This window comes from Phaenicophaeus curvirostris, chromosome 4 (genome assembly GCF_032191515.1).
Source record: "Phaenicophaeus curvirostris isolate KB17595 chromosome 4, BPBGC_Pcur_1.0, whole genome shotgun sequence".
Lineage (NCBI taxonomy): Eukaryota > Metazoa > Chordata > Aves > Cuculiformes > Cuculidae > Phaenicophaeus > Phaenicophaeus curvirostris.
Window position 1 is genome coordinate 26585958 of NC_091395.1, and position 21515 is coordinate 26607472.

Consider the following 21515-nt stretch of genomic DNA (forward strand, 5'->3'; position numbering starts at 1 on the left):
CCACCCCATCGATCCATCCCGATCCCAGCCCCCCCCTCCATTCATTCTTCCCCCCTCCATCCATTCCAGCCCTCCCTTCGTCCGTTTCCCCCTTTTTATTCCCCACCCCGTTCCTTTGGTTCTCACCCTGGCTGCGAGCAAAGTGTCTTCATGAGCGCAGAGGATGTCCGGGAAGCACTACAAGGGGCCCGAAGTCAGTTGTTGTATCAAATATTTCATCTTCGGATTCAATGTCATTTTCTGGGTAAGTGGGCCGGTCGCACGGGCTCGTCTTGCCTTCCTCTGCCCCCTCCTCCTCCTTCTCCTTCCTCGCCTCCTGGGCTGGAATGGGGCCGGTGGGGTGGGTGACAGCTGAGCGTGAGGTGTCGGCTTCGGGAGGGCCTTTTTTCCCTTTTTTCGTCCCCCCTTTTCCCTTTTTTCGTCCCCCCTTTTCCCTTTTTTCGTCCCCCCGTTTCCCTTTTTTCGTCCCCCCGTTTCCCTTTTTTCGTCCCCCCGTTTCCCTTTTTTCCTTCCCCCGTTTCCCTTTTTTCCTTCCCCCTTTTCCCTTTTTTCCTTCCCCCTTTTCCCTTTTTTCCTTCCCCCTTTTCCCTTTTTTCCTTCCCCCTTTTCCCTTTTTTCCTTCCCCCTTTTCCCTTTTTTCCTTCCCCCTTTTCCCTTTTTTCCTCCCCCCTTTCCCCGTCTGCTTTGTGGTGGGGGAGGGAGCATCCTGACACCCAGGCCCGGAGAGCGAATTGATCTGCGTGTTTTCATGCTGTTATCTCTGTTAAATACAAATAATAAAACCTTATGGCTCAAGTTCTCTGTACAGTGCTGTTCAAGGCGATGATTATGCAATGACAAGGATGTGCACAGCACGGGTTTATTATGATTAGCAATTACCACATAGTAGTAGTGGCAATAATAGGATGCATGAGGGAGGAAACAATATTCCCTTCCATCCATAAGGTGCAAGCCCATGGCAGGATTGGCTGGACATTTGCAGGGATTTCTGGCTGTGCTCCTTGATCTCCTGGCTGCACAGTGTCTGTTGCACCTTTCTAGCTCTGGCTGTAGAGTAGGCAGAAGTGTGTAGTGGAATGTAACCTGCATATAATAGTATTTCTAGCATCTTCTCAGTGTGTTGGATTTGGAAAGAGAAGCCACCGGTTTTGGATGCCAGATTTTGTAACCACAGAGGGAGAGGGTGAGCATTCTCACACGCCTTAATGATGAAGTTTTATCACTGCATAGAATGTTATAGTTGGGTGAAGGCTCTTAGGTGTACAACCCCCTCTTTTCCTTAGGTTTTCCATTTAGCAATGAGATACATGCACAAACTCAGGTAGGATCATTGTGGTTTTGAGGAGCTTTGAAGGCAAATTGAGTACACATCTGGTATAGAGGCTTCTTTGGAGGAGAGACATGTGAACTGGGGGGACCACCTGACATTTTAGGGATGCAGGTGGAGAAGAATAGAGAGAAAAACCTTCTAAACCAATACTGAGCTTGTGCTTATCACTGTAATTTCCTTCATCTTATTCTCAATGTGCAGATGGTGCAAGCAGGGAAGCAGTATCTTTTAGGTATGTTTTGGCTAATCTTTTTTGCATTCCAGCGTTGCCAAGGCAGATGCAGTGTAGCTTTTGCATGGTGGCAATTATTCCTCTGTTGCTACTGAATGGGTTAAAGGAGAGGATATCTTGCTAGACCACTAGCCTTTATATAGCTGGAGTGCTAATTTGAAGACCCGAGTATATTGCCCACTCTGCCTTTTCCATGATGTCTGGCTCTTGCTTGCAGATTTCCCCTTTTGCAAAATGCTGATCCTCTTGCTGTGTCCTTGGCTAAACTTCTAGAAATACACAGAGACAAAGCACTTTGTCAGAGTTTAGTAAATTCTTCACAATATTGTAATCTCTTTATGAGGGAGCCTGCATTTATTACCACATTTCTCATGATTTGGAATGAAAACATAGGCAGTTACTCTTGTAGAATACATTTTAATGTTGTTTTTACTGAATTAATAGCAAGCCGTTCAGTAGTCTATCATGAAACTGGGCCAGAAAAGCTGTAAATGAATATTGCAAGTTTGGTTGTCTGTTCACTGAAAGCGATAATCAAAAATAGCCACTAATATAGGAAATTGTAGATGGATTGAAGCGATGAAGAGGTGATCATCTTAACCTGATGATACTCTCCAGTAATCTTGTGAACATGGAGATCTGTAGAATGCCTGTTAAAACTTCTGAGCGTTACCGTATAGTGGTTTTAACACAACCTTTTTAAAATGCAATGTAAGCAAACAGGAAAATACTTTATGCTGCATCATAAATCGATGGACTAGAAATAGATAACTGAGTTGGAAAAGTAATGATTTTGACAAGAAAATTGTCAATGCCTTGAACAGAAGAATATTATAGATCTGATGAAATTATGCAGGGAATGATTGTACATGCTACTTAAAGCCTCCATTTTTTTAATGTCTTCTGTTTATGTGCTACAGAATATAGGCAAAATAAGTTATCAGACTTCTTGTCATTTGTTTTGGCTTTGTGCTGCTCTGTTATTTCTTTTCTTAAATAACACAGCTGAATTATTAGAGTAGTGAATATGAGAAAGGAGATAGGAGATAGTTCTCAGTCTTGCACCACCCCTGCTAATGTGTTTTTGAGTGACAGTTTCATACTGTTGTAGAAGACGATATTATCCACAGAGTCTATGTATAATTAATGTTCTAGGTATATTTGCAAGCCTTTTTTTTTATTTTAAATTCATTATTAAAGGTGGCAGATACACTGGAAGTGCTTGTTCAGAATACCTTATTTTATGAGATCACAATGCTCTCGTGGGAAAGGAATGCTCATTTGGCACTTGCCAAAGTAAGACTTAGGAAGTGAGACCAAATAGGCACAAATACATCTAAATCACAAGTTAGAACTCAATATTATGCTTCCCTTTTCATTACTAAGCTGCCATTCTTCTGCGGATTGTTCGTTAGAGCACATACCTGGGCTGTAACTTCACTATTGTAATGCCTGTGTGAATGCACCGCATGATGTTTGCCACCTTTCTAGGCTGGTGGAATAGGCAGTGGTTTTTTTTCTTTGTACGAGCTTTTATGTTTTGTCTTGGTAAACCATAATGTAATTTGATTTAGATGAGAGCTGCAGCCTTCACAGAAGGTAACAGAGAACGTTTTTCTGTAGGTTAAGAAAGCAAACAATGCCTTCTCCTCGCTTCCCCCTTAGGTTTCGGTGTGGAATGATGTCAAAGGTACAATGCAAAAAGTAAAAGTAGGCCACCCTGCTTCCCAAAAGGGAAGAACCATTTAACCTTCTTTCCCCTTCTACTTTTGCAAGTTAGTTCTATACTGACTTTTAATTCCAAGAACTGTTTTAAATTTCTCTGTGTTTTATTATACTTGATGGAAACTGTGGATACATACTGTTGTTTAATTCTGAATTTCAGTCCACACTTGATTCCACTGACCCTAGCATAATTGAAAATAGGCATAGACAGCATTGACACCTCAGACAGAAACCTTTGCTTTGTCTGATGATTCACTATGAAATGTGAGGTATGCTGATATTATTATATTATGATGCTTCAGCATGTTACAGGTCATAATTTGTGGTTTAGTTTGCTTGGCATCTGCTGATTTTGATGGCAACCATGTGAGGACCTAAATAGTCTTCTGAATTACAGGAAGAAAACTGAATAAGGTTATTTAAGTGTGTTATGGGAAAACTGTTGAAAAAGTGCACTAACCTTTAAGGGGCAACAAATAGACCGTTTATTAGATTTTGTACAGTGTTGATGGTTTGTTTTCAAAAAGGGCAGAAGATAATTTTCTGATGTGAGCTGCTTTTCAGGTATCCACAAGGAAGTTTTGGTTATGTAATTTTCCCTTGCCACAGTGGCTAAAAAAAAAAAAAATCAATGTGAAGCTTGTTCCACGCAATTTCCAAATGCGTTCTGTAGCATTTGATCTTTAAAACATTGCATGGGGAAGATGCCTTTGGAGTGGAAGCAGAAACATTCTGTTCACTCTTTCCCCCCTTTATGATCAAATTATTATTATTTTTTTGATTTCTTAGTAGCACAGATAACTTGGTATTTTGCAAGTGTTCTTGCCAGAAACAGGACAGTGGTAATAACAGAAATTGTCTTGAGAAAATACACAACTGTTTTGAAACAGTGCAAGGCAGTGATGTATGTATTGATGAAATAGATGCGTTATTGTGAGCTTGGGATTCCTGAATGAAAGTGTCTCTTTCAGCAGATGTTGCCCCAGTCATTTCAACTGTGGATAAAAATATAGTAACTCTGCTGGCTCCAGGAGACTGGCTTCTCACTTCTAGAGGTCATTCTTGGAGTAAAAATTTTCCTTGCCCTGCCTTCCCTTGTAACTTTGTGGCAGGCTGTATCACTGGTTATACAAAAAGAAATAGATGAGGAACATGGATGAAGCCTTCATGCTTTATTTTGCCCCAAACATGCAGCATGCTTCTTTAGTGCAGAGCTAGTAGCCTGTCAACAAAACTGTAATTGTTTTATTGATGTAGAGGGGAGCAAGAAGTTGAACAGCTCATGAACTGACCCAGCTCTGTTAGTGGTGACCCAGAAGTCGCTGTCAGCATTAACCATTAAAGTGCCTTCCAGTATGGTAATTTTTTAAACTCTAAGTATCTGATTTTTTTTTCATTAGCTACTGCTTCGTAAGTGACTTTGTACTTTTGTAGCTGGTTCCATCTATTTTTCCCTTATAAAAAAAATAGCAAATATTGATGCAATGCAATAAGAAAAGATATAAAACAAGAAAAGCTTTACTGCTTTACTGTTTTTACTAATGTACTGAATTACATTCCACTACAGTTTTACAGTGCACAGTTCAGGAAAACAGATTATTCTTTAGTGGTTTAAGACCTAGTTTGTTTCTTTTCCATTGTACTATTGTGTGAGTTTGGAAAACATCCCGTTTTTTGTGACTGTGCTGCTGCTTCTGCTGAAAAACATCGTCCCTCATGGGTCACAGTGTATATGGATTTCCACTGATTTCAGCAGGACCTTGTTGGTTGGTATGGGTGGATGTCATTATTTGCACAGTGCTCTGTGTAGCTGCTTCTGTGACGTACGCAAAGATCTAGAGCAGTCCAGCCTTTCACTTAAACTGGCGTTTAAAAACGTCACTAACATGCTGAGGCTTGCAGTCAGGGGTGCTTTATTTGGTATCAAACTCTGACTCAGTGTGATCTCGTATAACCTCCAGATGGCCTAACTTGTGGAGACACTGAAAACAGTCAGATCCTACTCCTTCAGCTGTATAAAATAAATGAGGCAAATGGCAGCAGCAGTATTTATTTGTTTTGATACACATTAATTTCCACATCAGATTCTTCAGCTAATGTTTCAACTTTCCAGTCGCTTTCCTCTGGACATCATTTAGAATGAGTATTTCAGCACACACAGAGGATCTTAGGAATGAACTGTCAATTTCCCACAGAACTGAGAAAAATCAATATGCCTCTTCCAGGCCTTGAAAATCCCTCTGCTCCTAGGTAAGGCTCCATTACGTCAAATAATATTGAAAATCATTTCAAGCAAAGTTCCTGATGTGTGATGATGGAAGATTTATTATTTCTTTTTGCAATAAGGCGAATATCTATTATAGAAACAGTTTGTAAACCTGTTCCATACCTGTTGCCATCTGATTTTCCCAACAGCAAAACTTAAAATGGAGAAAATTAAAGAATTGTAGGAACTTCTGCCTAAATATATTCTTTCTCCACAATAGGCAAGTAAAAAGATTTATGAAAGTGTTTGGTGCTTCTTTGTAGTATTGTGTTCAAAAGAAGAATTAAAAGGAGGCCAGATGCCTTTAGATATATCAAGTACTTCAGGCTTGTAGAAGCTTCTGTTTTGTTTTCCTGACTATAGTGAGTGAGAACTTTAGTGTGTCTATTGTCACAGGTTCAGTAAGCTACTGTTAATGGGTAATGAGTATGATATAAATGAGATTGCAGGTATGCTTTCAATAATTCAGCCTACTAAGTGTTTCCTAGAATTAGTAGCTTACATTTAATGGGAGTCCAGCTTAATTTAGTTTGATTTAGGGGCAAATCTTCCATAACAGGGAACGTTATTTTATGTCAAGACTGACTTTGTGTCAAGAGGGCACACTCTCTCAACTGAGCTCTGGTGCCCCAAGCAAAGATGCAGGAGCACTGTGTGTGGGGTGTCACCCCTGACGGATCCACCTAGTACCTGTCATTTTGTCAGAGCCTGTGCCACAGGTTCTCCCTGTTGGACATCTTTGCTTTGTATACCCATACGCACGGCATATATTTACTTTTCTGAGGCTAGGTTCTCTGTGCTTCTCTCGCACTGAATCGCATCTCTTCTGCCATGTTCTATTTTCCAACCAGCTGTGATTTAAAAAGAGCTTGACAGGGATTCCCACTATGGGCTGTAAAAGGTTTATATATAAAAGCACAGACACCAAGGAAAAAAGTTCATAGATAATGTATGGCAAAGGTTTTGCTGCTTCATGCCATGCTTTGATTAGCCATGTCACCTGGCAGAACAACTCTGTCAAGTTTCTTTGCAATGCCATGTGGTTAGAGTTTCAGAGTGGAGAACAGAATTCGGGTAAGGTGACAATTTAAAGCATTGGGTCACACCGACTGATGAGGGAGGGGGTTGGCAGGTGTCCCAGGCCACTCTCAGCTGGGCATATACCAGAGTGTTTTACTACGCTCAAAGCAAGGGGTTTCGATTTTTTACTTTTAGTTCTTGCACTGCAATATAAAACAGAAGGGTTCCCTTTTCTATGCGAGTTAAAGACAGCATTTCCTGAAGTTATTTTCCTGATTGCCAGTTTACGTGGGTATGTGTCTAAAGAAATATGTGAATTCAATCAGTCCACCAATAATTAAATATCTAAATATGTAATTAAAACTATTAAAAAATAAGTGGTAAAATTTTTAAAATTAGAAGCCTCATTTTCCAAGGAGTTATGTAATTAATTTCTAGATAAAAATTACACCATATAACTTATGTACTAAGTTATAAACATCAAGTTATAAACAATAAACATATGTATACATAAATATAAAATATGTATGATTGCAATTGATTAAAAACTAGATATTAGTTATTTATTAATATTTCTTGAGACCTCAAACATCCTCGTTTCTTTTTCTTTCTGTGGGCATCCAGAGGGGTGTGAATTCTTGCTGCTTTCCTAATAGTCTAATTAATTTTTTCCTCCCCTCTCTGAATGACTAGGAGGATCTGTTTCCATTTCACTTCCTGACTTGGTTATGGCAGTAGTTTCATGACTGATTTTGTTGTGCTGCCTTGCAAATTTTGGTGTCAAAATGAGAGCAGGGGGCTGCAAATGGCTGAGATTGGCACAAGGCTGCAGAACCAAATGTGTTAGTGTAGCTTCAAGGGATTGATAGCAGTCAGTTACTGGATCTAACTGAGAACTCTCTCGTCTGGGCAGATTTCTATTGACTTGCTGTTTGGCTGCGGGAATGAAGTGTGGGAAGATGGTAGGATGGTCTCTTCCTCACCCTGTGTAGATCAGCTTCAAGCAATTATATAAGCGTGGCTTATTCCAGCTCTAGGTAAAGTGGTTTTAGACTGTGGAGTACACAGGTATCAGACATGATGCTGTGTTAGTTAGCTCAGTCTAGTGGGGACTATTATGTAGATATGTGCTACTTGGGGCGTTCCTCCAATGCACTTCGATCTTCTCTATTTTAGTAAGATTTATGTTGTTATCTGTTTTCTCCTAATTACTCAGTGATGTTGAAGAAAGAAAGAACCGTGACAGTCTACCAAGGTTGTTGTAATGTGACCTTAATTTGAACTAAGTTAAAGTGGATAGATCCATCATCTACCTCTCTGGTTTCTTTTCCTTCCCCTAAACATTATTCCAAACACCATGCCAGTCCCTGTAATAAGATACTTAACTGGAGTGGCCTGTAGGAGGGGGTGGCAAATGATCTCTCTGAAGAGACTTCATCACTATTGTCTGTTCCTGAGCATTAATGGTTGGGCTTGATGTTCCAAGAGGTCTTTTCCAACTGGTGATTCTATGATTTTTGATGGCTTTTTTTCAAACAAAAGTTTAGTATGCATTTAATGTTGGAAATGCATTTATGTAGCATATATATGTGCGTACACAGTTTTAAATACATAGAATAATGCTGTATTTTAAACAAATTGACTCCTTACTTCATAGAGCAGGAAATCATTGACTTAAGTGCCTAAATACAGAACTTGAAAGGCCTGGAAACCTTTATGACTGCTGCTACATGCATATGACTTATTGCATTGATCTTCCTTTGGCAGGGTTCTATTGTTCTGCTGCTGGGAGCTGTGACATGGTCACTGGTAGTGTTCCCACTTCAGCTATGCAGGGCTATAAGTGGTTTAAAAATGTTGCTTTCTTTCACATGTAAGTGATCTCCTTCCTTCTTTGGTAGGGTCGGATTTTCATTTATTCTAAAAGGCTTCCTTGTTCCAACCTGCCAGTGTGATATGTCCTTAAAATTACTGTAGCTGATATTTATAGAGCAAGTTAGAATGATTTTGGTGCACCTGTGTTGTCGAACTTGTTCATGTGAGCAGGTTTAGACTCCTAGCCCAAGGAGTTTGAAGGCCTTTGTAAGTTGGAAAGCTGGACTTTGTTTGCATTGTGAGGTGGGATTTTATTTCTGTATAAATCCCAGTTATGAAGAGAGTGCTGTATTTTTTTTCACAGAGCAGGGATGGAACACGCTGCTTGTTCATAAAGCAGAAGATATTTAACTTTGAGAATGTAATCTTCTAAAAGTGAGAATCTAGTAATGTTTTTCTGAATAAAGCTTGCCTTGTTTTCCATTCCATCTCTGTTGCCTTCTGGGTAGATATTTTTCTGCAGTTGTTATCAAAGCACTTCTTAGGGAGTTCTCTTGTCATTGTTTCACTCTATTTTGTCAATAGAACTTTAGTTTAGAAACTCTCTAGCTTGAAAAAACCAAAACCAAACACAGAAAGGCAAACCAAATCAAACATGTACACAAAGACTTTTAAGAATTCGCGGAAAACAAACTGTGGATCAATTATTAAGTGCCTTCCCTCTCCCTCATCCACTTCCTGATGTAGTATTAATTTTGAATGAGCCCCCTGCATAGCTCGCCTTCATCTGCTCATGGTATAGAGCACAAAGGCTTTCAGCACTGTAAATGCTTGGGTCCTTGTTAGAGACCTCTGCATTAGAGCAGCTTCTGTTGACTTCAATGGGAATTACTTGGTGGCAGCTACATAATTGGTTTTCAAGCAATGTCTGTTTTTTGTTTGCTTTTTTTTTTCTAAAAAAAAAAAAAAACAAACCCAAAAATAAAGGGGGGTGGAAAAGCCAAAACAGGTCCTCCAAACAAAACACTGAAAAGACTTTTGAAAGAGCTGCAGCAATTACTTCAGTTGCCTAAGTAGCCAAGAGCTGACAAAAAGTGTGATACACTAGTTTAACCAAGGAGGAGAAAGTGGAGCTTATCAGGCAATGTTTCTGCCAGTTTGTGTCTCTGTGTGAGCATCCTGTGTGACCACTTTGATCCTTTAAATGAAAACTTCCCCTCAATTACAGGAGCTATATGTGACTCTAATACTTGTAGCATTGAGAAAACTTAGCTATTGAAGCACAGGGAGTTCATCCACAGCAGACAATTGTGACTGCAATCTCTCTAGTTGTGGTGTGCTTGTATGAAGTAGCTTTGCATATGCTGAAATATCACTTAACAGTGGCTTCTGCAGGTTGTGTGCCTCGTCACTGATTTGGGCAGCAAGCTGATCACCACTGTTGTTTTTTAACTAGCAAATTACTAGCAAATTAACTAGCAAAGTACTGTATTGAGAACAGTCTCTTGCGTTTCCCAGACAGGTACGTAATAGCAGCAACTTCATGATAAATCTGTGTCTGATGAAGCTGCTAGTGCTCATCTGTTAAGTACCACTACTTATGTGGTCTACCATTAGCCAAATAAGAGATCTGCACATTTTATTGATGGCTTCTGAACTTTAACAACTTAGGATAAAGATAATGGCTTCTGCATGAAATACGTTCCATTACTGCTAATGGTGTCTTATTGAGTAAGCAAGTGTGGCACATAAAAGAATTTCTGTAAACAAAGCATAAAAGGAGCTATGTATATAAATCAAGCCTGAAAATCCTTTTATAGATGAATGGAAACTGAACGTCTCAAAGTAGTTTTGTTTGTCTTGGTGATTGATAGAGAAAAGGTAAAAACGGTCTGTCTAAATGCAAAACTTGGTGAATATTGTGTTTATTTTCTGCTGTTAGGTTGTTTCAGCAGCTTGTGGTAACACAGCATGAGTAGATAGTTACAGTCTGTGATAATACTGATGGTTTCAATACTATTAAAAGTAAATGGCAAAACCCATCTTTCCCTTTGCCCTTAAGAAAGGCTTTAAAAAAACGTAAAACTGGTTCTTATTATGTTTTTTGGGTTTTTTTTTTTTTTCTAAAGGCAAGGTTAACATTCCCTGCTTTTTGACTTACAGTACCACTAAGGGAGATGAAGAACTTTTTTGAGCTATTGCACTGAATCCTTAATCTGCTAAACTTCATGTACCTTCAAATGAACCGTTAACCCACAGAGCCAAAAATTGCTCCAAGGTTTTGGAGGAGATGTGCTGAGCCTTACCTTTTGACTAGATTCAGTGCAAGAGAGTTTCCTAAGGGAAAGAATCTTGGTCTTTTTTTTTGTGTGTGTTAAGAAACAATATGTCAGTGCACCTACAACTCTATTAAACAAGTTGAAGATAAGTTTTACTGGTGAGGAATTGAAAAAATGTTTCTTTCAAGATTGTGTAGTCTATTTCTGTAAACTTTGTTTATTTTCATAACTCTTAAATACCTAGAACACTTATATATGTATATATAAATAAATGGGCTGTATTCTGTATTGTATGAAAGATGTGATAAAAAGGCATCTTTCTGAGTATTTTTTAATTTTCAGCTGGGGTACCATGCAATTCAGAGGGAATTGGGAGGTTTTGATGGTTTACTCTGAGAGCATTTCAAGATGGTGTCTTTGCTGGCAAAAAAAAGCTTAAAATAGTTTGTGTCGCAGTGTGCAACATAAGATTTGGCTTCATAAACCAGCTTAGGGGCTGGGGAAGAGTGACATGGGAGGAGAATGACTCTACAGAGGTCACGATGTGTCTGGTAGACCGTTTTGCTACTGAAACACCTAACTGGTTTAACTGCCTTGAGTTAAAGCTGTGTGGATTCTTTGAGTGTTGTCTAAACACCAACTGTGCAATTAATATTTGGCATAATTAGTCATATCTATGGACAGATCAAATCTGAAAAAAACCCCACCATAGACTGAAGACTGTCTCTTGAAAATATTTCATGTTAATTAGCCCTTATGTCTGTGGATATGTTGTCATTTGCCTACTGTTTTTAAGGTCAAATACCTTTGACCATCCCCAGGCTGAATTAAGAAAGCCTGTGTAGTGAAAGGTATGTTGAAATCTGCAGAACTACAGTTACTACCTGAGTTATGGAAAATAAGCCATTAATACATAGGAAGATATCTCATGTGACCCAGTATAAGTTTGCCTGAAATATTTCTACTGTACTTTACTGAAAGGTGATAAAGGTGTGCTTTTTTCTTTCTCCCTTCAGTTTTGGGGTGAATGTGTGTGTCTGATGAAAATTCTTCTTTGACTTAACCTGAGGTAATGACAGCAGTTTGGACTTTGTGGTCTCTAAGAACTGTTATGAAATTTCAAAATGAGTTCTCAGTATTTAGACCGAGAGTAGGGTGAGGTTATGAAATTGTTTGTGAAATATCATAACGAACTATGATCGTTGGTAAAGAAACTGAGAGCCAAAGGAGTAATAGTCTAACTTTCAAAGTGAGAACTGGAAGTAATTTTCTGAGCTTTATTAAAGGTGGCTCTTGAACAAGAATACATAGAATAATTAAAGCATTCATTTAAATTCAAATATAGTTAATAATAGCTAATAAATCAATGCTTTCTTTTAATAATGGGCATTTTGCATTTGAAATAAAAAGGAATGTTCTTGGATATAATGCAAGAATGAAAACTTGCACAAGGCTGGACAGAAAGTTGTTTTGAAGCTTTTATGGGTGATGTGAAATGCTGTGAAATGTTCTAGTTGAGCTCTCCTCCTCTCCCTGACATCTAACATTATATTTGGGTTAAAGCATTTCCTGATATAGAAAGGAACTTAAATAAGTTGCCACTGTCAAGGCAGTCCTCAAAGAACCTTTTTAGAAATGCAACAAAGAGAACATACTAATGATCATATCGGATCAGACAAAAGATCCACTTAAGGTAAGTATCCTTAGAACAGTGGCCAGTGGTAGACAGCTGGTGAAAGGTGAACAAACAAGGCAGGTAGATAGTGATAACTCTTAGGGAATATGCTCTGAATATTTAGCCTTTCTGAGCCAGGATTAGGATCTTTGTATTTAGTATCCCTAGATGGACTTGTTTTGTGAGTTTGCTTGGTTGGTCCTGAACCTCTAACTTTCTGAAGGATGTGACATAGAATCATAGAACGGTTTGGGTTGGAAGGGACCTTAAAGATCATCTAGTTCCAAACCCCCTGCCCTGGGAAGGGACACCTCCTGCTAGATCAGGCTGCCCAAGGCCCCATCCAACCTGTCCTTGAACACCTCCAGGGATGGGGCAACCACAGCTTTCCTGGGCAACCTATGCCAGTGCCTCACCACTCTCATAGTGCAGAAATTCTTCTTTATGTCTAATATAAATCTGCCCCTCTCCAGTTTATGCCCATTGCCCCTAGTCCTATCCCTGCAAGCCTTTGTAAATAGTCTCTCCCCAGCTTTCCTGTAGCCCCTTCAGGTACTGGAGGGTTGCTGTAAGGTCTCCTGAAGCCTTCTATTCTCTGGGCTGAAGAAGCCCAACTCTCTCAGCCTGTCCCTGTTTGAGGTGCTCCAGCCCTCTGATCATCTTTGTAGCCCTCCTCTGGGCTGGTGCCAGCAGTTCCATGTCTTCCTTATGTTGAGAGTTCCAGAACTGGACACAATACTCCAGATAGGGTCTCACAGAGGCAGAGTAAAGGGGCAGAATCCCCTCCCTTGACCTCTGGCCACAATTCTTTTGATGCAGCCCAGGTTATGGTTGGCTTTCTGGGCTGCAAGCGCACATTGCCAGCTCATCACAGAATCACTAGGTTGGAAAAGACCCACTGGATCATCGAGTCCAACCATTCCTATCAATCACTAAACCATGCCCCTCAGCACCTCATCCACCCGTCTCTCAAATGCCTCCAGGGAAGGTGACTCAACCCCCTCCCTGGGCAGCCTGTTCCAGTGCCCAATGACCCTTTCTGTGAAGAATTTTTTTTCTGATGTCCGGCCTGAACCTTCCGTGGCAGAGCTTGAGGCCATTTCCTCTTGTCCTGTCACCTGTCACTTGGGAGAAGAGGCCAGCACCCTTCTCCACAGTCTCCTTTCAGGTAGTTGTAGAGAGCAATAAGGTCTCCCCTCAGCCTTCTCTTCTCTAGGCTAAACAACCCCAGTTTCCTCAGCCGCTCCTCGTAAGACTTGTTCATGTTGAGCTTCTCATCAGCTAGCAGCCCCAAGTCCTTCTTGCAGGGCTGCTCTCAATCACATCATCCCCCATCGTGTACTGAAAACAGGGATTGCACCAACCCAGGTGTAGGACCTTGCTCTTGGCCTTGTTGAACCTCATGAGGTTCTCACAGACACACTTCTCCAGCCTGTCCAGGTCCCTCTGGATGACATCCCGTCCTGGTGTGCCAACTGCACCACTCAGCTTGGTGTCATCTGCAAACTTGCTGAGGGTGCACTCCATGTCATTGTCTATATCATTGATGAAGATATTAAACAGCACTAGTCCCAGTATGGACCCCTGAGGGACACCACTTGTCTCAGATCTCCATCTGGACTTTGATCCATTGACCACTACTCTCTGACCACTACTCTACATCCAGTAGTTAGTTGTACCTTTTTCCTGTGAGTTTTGGCCTTCTTTGGGAGAGGTGGGATTCCAACAGGCAGGTAGTAAAGCATTCTGCAGCTTGGAGTCAATTAACTTTCATGTTCGTCTGCTTAGCTTCTGTGAAACCACGCTGAAAATCATGCATCTGAAGAATATAGTTTGAAACACCTTTTCTCTGCTCCCTGCCATACCCTGCCTTTGACATTTCCACACAATAACATTAAGAAACAAATTTCAGATTCCTTCCTTTTCACTAATTCAGATGGTTGAATTACAAATGTTGGAGGTGTTTAAAGTCAAGCAAGTGTACCAGTCCAGGGCAACTACAGCTAGATGTCACAGATGAAAAACCTTGCTGCTGAGAAGAGGAGCTGTAAGTTTCCAGGTGGTGACCTACTTGGATCTTTACACAGCTTCTCCAGTTGTAGCGAATTAACCATTTTCAGCCCAGGTCATGTTTAACAACAAAGTATGTAGTTGGCAGTTTTTATGTAGGATTGCAGTTGCCTGCAGTTCTGTCCGTTTTCATTTGCTCTTCCCCTTGCTCCACAAAAGGAAGAAATAAGGTACCCTACTCTCCCAAAATTCTTATTAAATTCTGCCATTGGTTACGTTGGCTCCTTATTTAGTAATAAAATAATAAATGAGAGATGAGAATTCTGTGATGGGAAGGTGGATCTGAAGAGTGTTCTCAGGCAGGCACCAAACTATTCCTTTGTTTACTATTTTGGAAGACTCTAGCAGTTAGCTTCAACAGAAAAGCTCAAGTGTAGCACTGTCTCTGGGACAGAGGCCAGTGTCGTGTTAAGAGTACAATCTTGAGGGTTTGCATAAGGTAAGTCAGTGCCTGGACAGTACAGTGGAGTCATTGATGCTGTGTAAACGTAACATCCCTAAGGGTATACTGTAGCCCAAGCAAATTCTTTAATCAAGACAAATTTATAAAAGTAATTTTACATTATATCACAGCATTTGACACCTGAAATAAAATATGAGGCTTTTCCTGTGTACTTGCATAATAATCGTTGGAGGGAAGGAAGAACATAAGTGGTATGGATGACTGCTACTGTTTAATGGCTAACAGAGAGAAGAGGAGATAGAGAAGATGGCAACGTAACCTGGTGGTATGACTCTGGCCAGAAAAGATCATATACTTTAAAGCTAGCCAAGTATGCAGAGGCTGACTTCAGATTTAAGCTAGCTTACTAGACTTGGGAAAAAAACCAAACCCAAGCTTACAGCATTCTAAGACTTCTTGTTTTAGTAAGAAATAATAAATGAGTGCTTCTGAATGCCTTGTAAGCCCTTGTTCCCAGGATCCAGGTCCATGGTCTGATCCCATTGGGAATTAGATTTCCAGGTAAACAACTTCTTAGGCTGAATTCCTGTTCCAATAGAAAACCTTAAAAAAAATAGGCCTGAGAAAACAGTTTGGTAGCTGTTCATCCTGAAATCTGTTTTATTTGCTGCATGAGTTTCTATTTTAGAAGCACTTCAATGAAAACTTGGACAATGGAACAAAGGACTTTAGACTTGACGTTTAAAGGCATGTTATTTTTGTTTGGTTACTAGTTTTGGTTTTCTTAAGTTTTTGGGTGTGTGGTTTTGTGGTGTGAGGATTTTTCTTATTTAATTTTTTTTTTTGCTACATATATTTTTGAAGTAATTGGATTAATTCATGTTTTCTTGGCAGCTGCAAAGACTTGATTCCTCTCTCCCCCTCCTTGGTACTTGCTTTATAACTGTGTTCTGGACTGTGCCCTGATCTTCAATATGATAGATTCTACTGGATGAGAAACAAACCCATCCTGCAAACTGGATTTAATGCTTTAGGTTAGGTATGATCCCAAAGGTGTAACTGCTAGGAAATGTGGTTCCTAGTAGAATTAATAAAATCTGACATGGTCAGTGTAGGTTAGGATGTTTATTCTTTATATATACAGAGGTATGTTTGTGTGTATATGTAATTAATTTTTTTACCCTGATCCTGCTTTTCCATTTCTGCGCCATACCAATACCACTGTGACTTGTTGAAGGGGGCAGCTTTTGCTCTTGCCAGCCAGAAGCTGGTTTTGCGATGAGGGGTCCCTGCTGGGGAAATCTTTTCCTGCTCTCTTTCTTCTCTCCACAGGGTAGTGGACTTAAGGACTGCCCTCCTGTCTGCTCTGCTGACAGCCATGCGTTCTCCATGCTTACTGCAGCAGCTGCTGCTCCTCAGCCTGACTGAGAGAGCATAAATTAAAATACAAAGGTCTCCTGTGGCCACTCTTGGCTGACACTGCAATAGCAGATCAGATCTTCCTCCATCATCTTCCCTTGACTTTCTTCTTTTTCTCAAAAATTTCTATCAGTCACAGTCTTTTACCACCGGGCTGAATAGGAACAGCAGTCCAGTCGCTCCAAATGTTTTATGTACTGAGTGACTGGAGCACTGTGCAGAGAAAAGAATTAGCAGTGTGAGTTTCATCAGATGCTCAAGTCATTTTCCTTTGTATGCTGCCCAGAGAACTATTTTTGTGCGTTTTATGGCTGCTGCTGAAGATATACGGCTGATTTCTTGCCTCCTCATGAAGGCAAGCAGAGTGTTAGAAAGGGCAGAACCATTGTGTTGCCATTGTGTGTGTGTGACTGAGGGCACAGCAGTGGGTCAAGTGTTTTCTCCAATGGGTTTTTATTTTCTTGAAGCTCAGTGTCTTACAATGTTCATATAGGGGATCTTTAACTCCCAGAGGGCAGACAAGGAGCTACTCATTGGTGGGATGGAATGTCACAAAATTGGCTATGTAAATTCCCTGAACCAACTGTGTATGTATTTTTTTGGGGAGGATTTGTTTTTCAGTGAGTGGTTCATCTTTAGTCCCTGAACATCATGTAAGACATGAAAAACTGTTCCTTTGTTTTTCCATTTATGTACTTGCTAGCTGGTCCCCAATGCAGGGTTGTTCTGGTCCTCTGCTTATCTGATCCACTGCTCTCTGGATTATGGATATGGAGATTCTCCATGGTTTTGCAATGACTAAATGGTTTCTCTTTAATGTAGATATAACTTGGCTTCGAATGTAAGCCTCCACAGCAAAGCAGCTATCTTTCTTATTTAATCAGGCTGCCTCTTGGAAAATAGTTTTAAAAGTAAAATTTGAGTGTGAGTGTATTCATACTCTGTATGTGAATTTCATATCCTCTTCTAATTTTTCAGGAAAGCATGTAAAGCCATGAAGGCTTCTCCAGCAGTTTCATTTTCTTTCTTCAAAACTATAGTCTTTTCAAGCTGATGGGACATTTCCCCCCTGCCCCAATCTTCTTCCTTGTGATCATGATCTTTAAGTTCTGACTGGGCCATGGCGGCATCTAATAAAACTATCAGTCTGATTATCTGCATCTTCTGAGTGGGTTCTGGAGGGAACAGTCTCAACAATGTTTTCCAGTGCTTGAATGAAGCTAAGTGTGGCCATCAAATTATTTCTTCTGTGAAGAGTTATGTAGACCTCAGCTGGACAAGGATAGACATCAAGCACTTAGAGTCTTACCTGAAATCAGTGGCACTGCCTTTGTGTACTGTGGAAAAGGAGTCCTAATTTGCAAAGGCTTAGTTTAGAGGAAAGAAAATTTCATAAAACTTTCAAAAGTAGCATAAGCTGTGGCCGTCATCAGAAGTGGCTTCAGATGGATGGAGGCTGTTAAGAATTTTCTTATTGCTAATACAGCACACTGAAATCCATGTTGAACGTTAATCAGAGGTTTCTAAATTGTGTAAGTGCCCTTTAAAAACAGAGCAAGTTTTCAGATTTTCCCTTAAAAGTATCATAGTAATTATAGAAATTGTATAAGCGTGTAGTAGTGTTTGGAAGTAATTGTGGGTCCAACTATAGAATTGCTGTTCTGCCTACCAGTTGGAATTAACAAGCGCTAAATGCCATTACTATCTTCGTAATCAGATTTATTTTAATGTCTTTGAATGAAATACCTCTGGAATCAACCACTAAGTGCTTTAACTGCTTCCTTGCTGCTTAATGAAACAGTAGCCTTGCCAAACTGCCTGCTAATGGGGTAGCTGTTTCTTGGGGCTTATTTTTTACCTCCGTTTGTTAGGTACCTGGAACTTCTTTAGTAGTGCTTAATGCAGATGCATGAAGTAATGAGATGCAAGAGAAACAGGATTAATGTCCCCAGATCTTTAATCACAGTTTTCACGCGTGGTGCTTATAATGGCAGACAAGCAGGATCAAAAAATCTGCTGCTTGAAACGTTATTCCAAGACCAGCAGGGAAAAATGTTCCTTCCATCCCCCACCTTGGGTGAAGTGTCTTATGAATTGAAAAATCAAAAAAAAACCCACTCAGAAAATCAGTTCTTTTGCAGTACCTTCTTTAGCCTTTAGCTTTTGACAAATAGATTACTCTTACAGCAGATTTCACTTGTTATGGTAATTGAAATTTATATTCAATAACTATTCAAAATAGAATTATACTGCTGTTAGGTTAGGTGAGGAGCACTATAATGGGCCTGGTGACTCCTTGCTCACAGGAAGAGTGGGAGAACTAACTAAAGGGATCTGGACAGTGTTCAGGATCAATCTGTTAACAGTGTTTCTTTCTCTAATTCCCCAAACCTGGAAGCAGTGAACAAATGCCAGTGGTAATTCAAATAACTCTCCTGAATGACTACATAGAGTATCTCATTTTGTCATAGCTAATAACATTCTGCATTGTGAAAACCTTAAACCAAAGCATGCCTAAGCTTAGACCTGTTTTTATCCACAGTTGCTAAATTATCTTGAGTTATATAATTGACTTCATAGATTTGGAGAGAGGAAAGTAGGAAGATGCTGCTGCTCCCTTTGTTATGCTGATGAGGCAACTGAAAGCTACATTGTTGGTGGGGTAAGAGGGCAAGGAAAGCAAGCACACACACACAGAGTGAAAAATGTGTTTTTTAAAATTTTCTTCAGTAAATTTAGTGCTATTGGCAGGTGCCAGAGAAATAGTCCTGTAAGCTGGCATCCTGGATTTCCATGTCATACAGCAGGAGAAGTGGGAAAGCCAGTGTCTGTGCAGCATCTTCACTGAGGAGCAGTGGCATGGTACCTCTGTAGTTCTTTCTTGGTGACCTCACTGATACAAACCATAGCGGGTTCATGATGTGAACTTGTGAACTAATGCTTGGGTTAAGAAAGTTGATCTTTCTTTATTAGGTGCTTCTCTGGAGAGTTGCTATTGTAACTGTGTTTTTTTTTAACCTTGTTTGTTTTAAACAGCAAAGCTTCTCCATGAAGAGAACATGAACTATTCCAAGCTGTTTGTGGTGATGTAAAGGAATATAAACTTCTGCTTAATTCTGATAAGTTCAAGAATATTTTGGTAGAAAGAGTTAGGGTGGTGGCGAGATACCCTAAAAGGTTGCTAAGGACTTGTAAATTTAATTGCAGGAGTTCTACCATTCTTGTCAGCTGATGATGCTTCCTTCTGTTTTGGTTCTGAAATTGTACCATTTGTGAATGTTTTTTTGTGAACTGCTGTTGTTTGTGGGTTCAGAAGATCAACTTTTATGTATAGCTCCTCCCTGTCCTTTGCTGGCTGATGAAATAATAACATTTCCTTGAACTTTTCTCATACCTTTATGCCATAACTAATGAAACAGACATCAAGGGTTCATGAGGGCACATTTGATGTTCATGCTACTCTCTTCTGCAGGCTGGAAAATTGGCAAACAGGAACAGTACCTGAAGTATGTGGTAGACTGTAACTGCCTATTGTCACACTGTGATTTGCAAAAACTGTAGAAGCAAATCAAATAGCATTGGTGGTTTGTTCTGGTTTTGGTTTGTTTTTTTTTTCCTGAGTCTTTCCACCCTCAGTTATGACCAGCACACTTTTTTTATAGGTCCCTGTCTAATATGAACTGAAGAGATTCGTTTAGCAGTAGCTCAGGGTCAGAGAGGGAGCACATAGCTACAGTGCAGAATTTATTGTTCTCTGAACTGATAGTGGTATGATTCAGCTGACGGTTTTTAAGCTTGCTGGCATGGCCCTTTCACGACATATGATGCTTTGTTCATTTATTATTGTTCTAGGTGATTCCTGTGCTTTTGAACAGGCTAATCATGAGATAAAGTTTTGTGATGCTTCATTTGGAATGACTCTACTACCCCATGTTTCCTGTGGGTACTAGGACAGGTGCTTTAACAATGTAAATAATTGTACTTTTTCCTTCTTGTGGGAATAAAGCTAAATATGGGGAGAAATGGGACTGGGTGCCCCTCACCCCTCGCCATGGGCTGAGTACAAGAATTTCAAAAGCAAAGTCAGTGAAGAATGCAACATGCACATGCATCAAGGGCATCTTACTATCTGAAGTGGGGGATGAGACATCTGGGAGCAGGCATAGAAAACTCCTGCTGTCAGCAATTATTTTCCAATAAGATGAATTCCAGTTGCCGCTCTGACAATCCAGCCCTCCAGCTGACCTGTATCATCATTGTAATGTCATCGTAATACTAAAACTCGCCTCCACACCTAAGGTTACCTGCCTCCTCTGAGGCAAAACTCCCCAAACCACTCCTACTGGGCATGCACATTTAAGTTTTGGCAAGCAAAGCAGGAATCTTTCCTCCACCAATTAGCAGGGCTTGACATAATGGCTTCAGTCACTCAAGATGCACCTAAACCTCTGCCCCAAAGTGCAAGTTACTTTAAGAAATGTAAACAAAGGGAAAGTCTGGAGAGGAAAATGGTATTGAAATTTTAGGGATCAACTGACTAGCTGGACTTGGTACCATCCCTAACCCCGCCCCCAGATTCCGTCACGGTAAAACCTTTGTGTTATATGTGCTAAATATATATCTTATTAACATCAAGCTAATTATTAGTATCTCTCTGTACTTTAACCTTAACTACGTATCTTCTATCTCCATGTTATTTTTACTTACATCTGGGTGTTATTGTTGTGTGTATATCATTGCTTGTTGTATGCATGTATGTGTTTGGGTGCTTGACTTTCAATATATTGTCATGAACAGTATCTTATTCCCCCCCTACTGAACCCTATTAAATCACTAGTTGCTATAATCGATTATTCTTAATAAAATCAACTCGATTTTATAAATACAAGTCTCAACAATCTCTTGTAACTGTTCGGAGGGATTTAAAGGGTATTTTGGGTTTGAACTCAGCAAGCTAGACAAGATTGATTGTCTTTGCAAAATTGTTGATAAGAATCTACAGTGAAACAGTATGTCGAGCAAGATGGACAAACATTAATTGTTCTTGTGTTATTGTTCATTAATCATTGTGACTGGCAGGCTGGACAATATATATATATTTTCATCCTCATGATATTGTTGGTTAAAGGGTTAAGCAGACTGGTAAATTTTCCTTTCTGAAGTCTCTCATGTATTTTCAAATTTACCCACCTTGTGACGTCACAACCTTGTGACGGTTGGACTCGATGATCCGGTGGGTCTCTTCCAACCTGGTTATTCTGTGATTCTGTGATTCTGTCAC

General features: G+C 40.0%; 1 protein-coding gene across 1 annotated transcript in view; it reads left to right on the forward strand.

Moving 5' to 3' along the window:
• Window positions 1-58: 58 nt before the first annotated feature.
• The window catches only part of TSPAN5 (tetraspanin 5), an 84497-nt gene continuing 63040 nt past the window's right edge, over window positions 59-21515 (forward strand). Inside the window, exon 1 of the mRNA XM_069855587.1 lies at window positions 59-244. Within this exon, the coding sequence (XP_069711688.1) occupies window positions 164-244 (81 nt within the window). The 5' untranslated portion in view covers window positions 59-163. The remainder of the gene's footprint in view (window positions 245-21515) is intronic.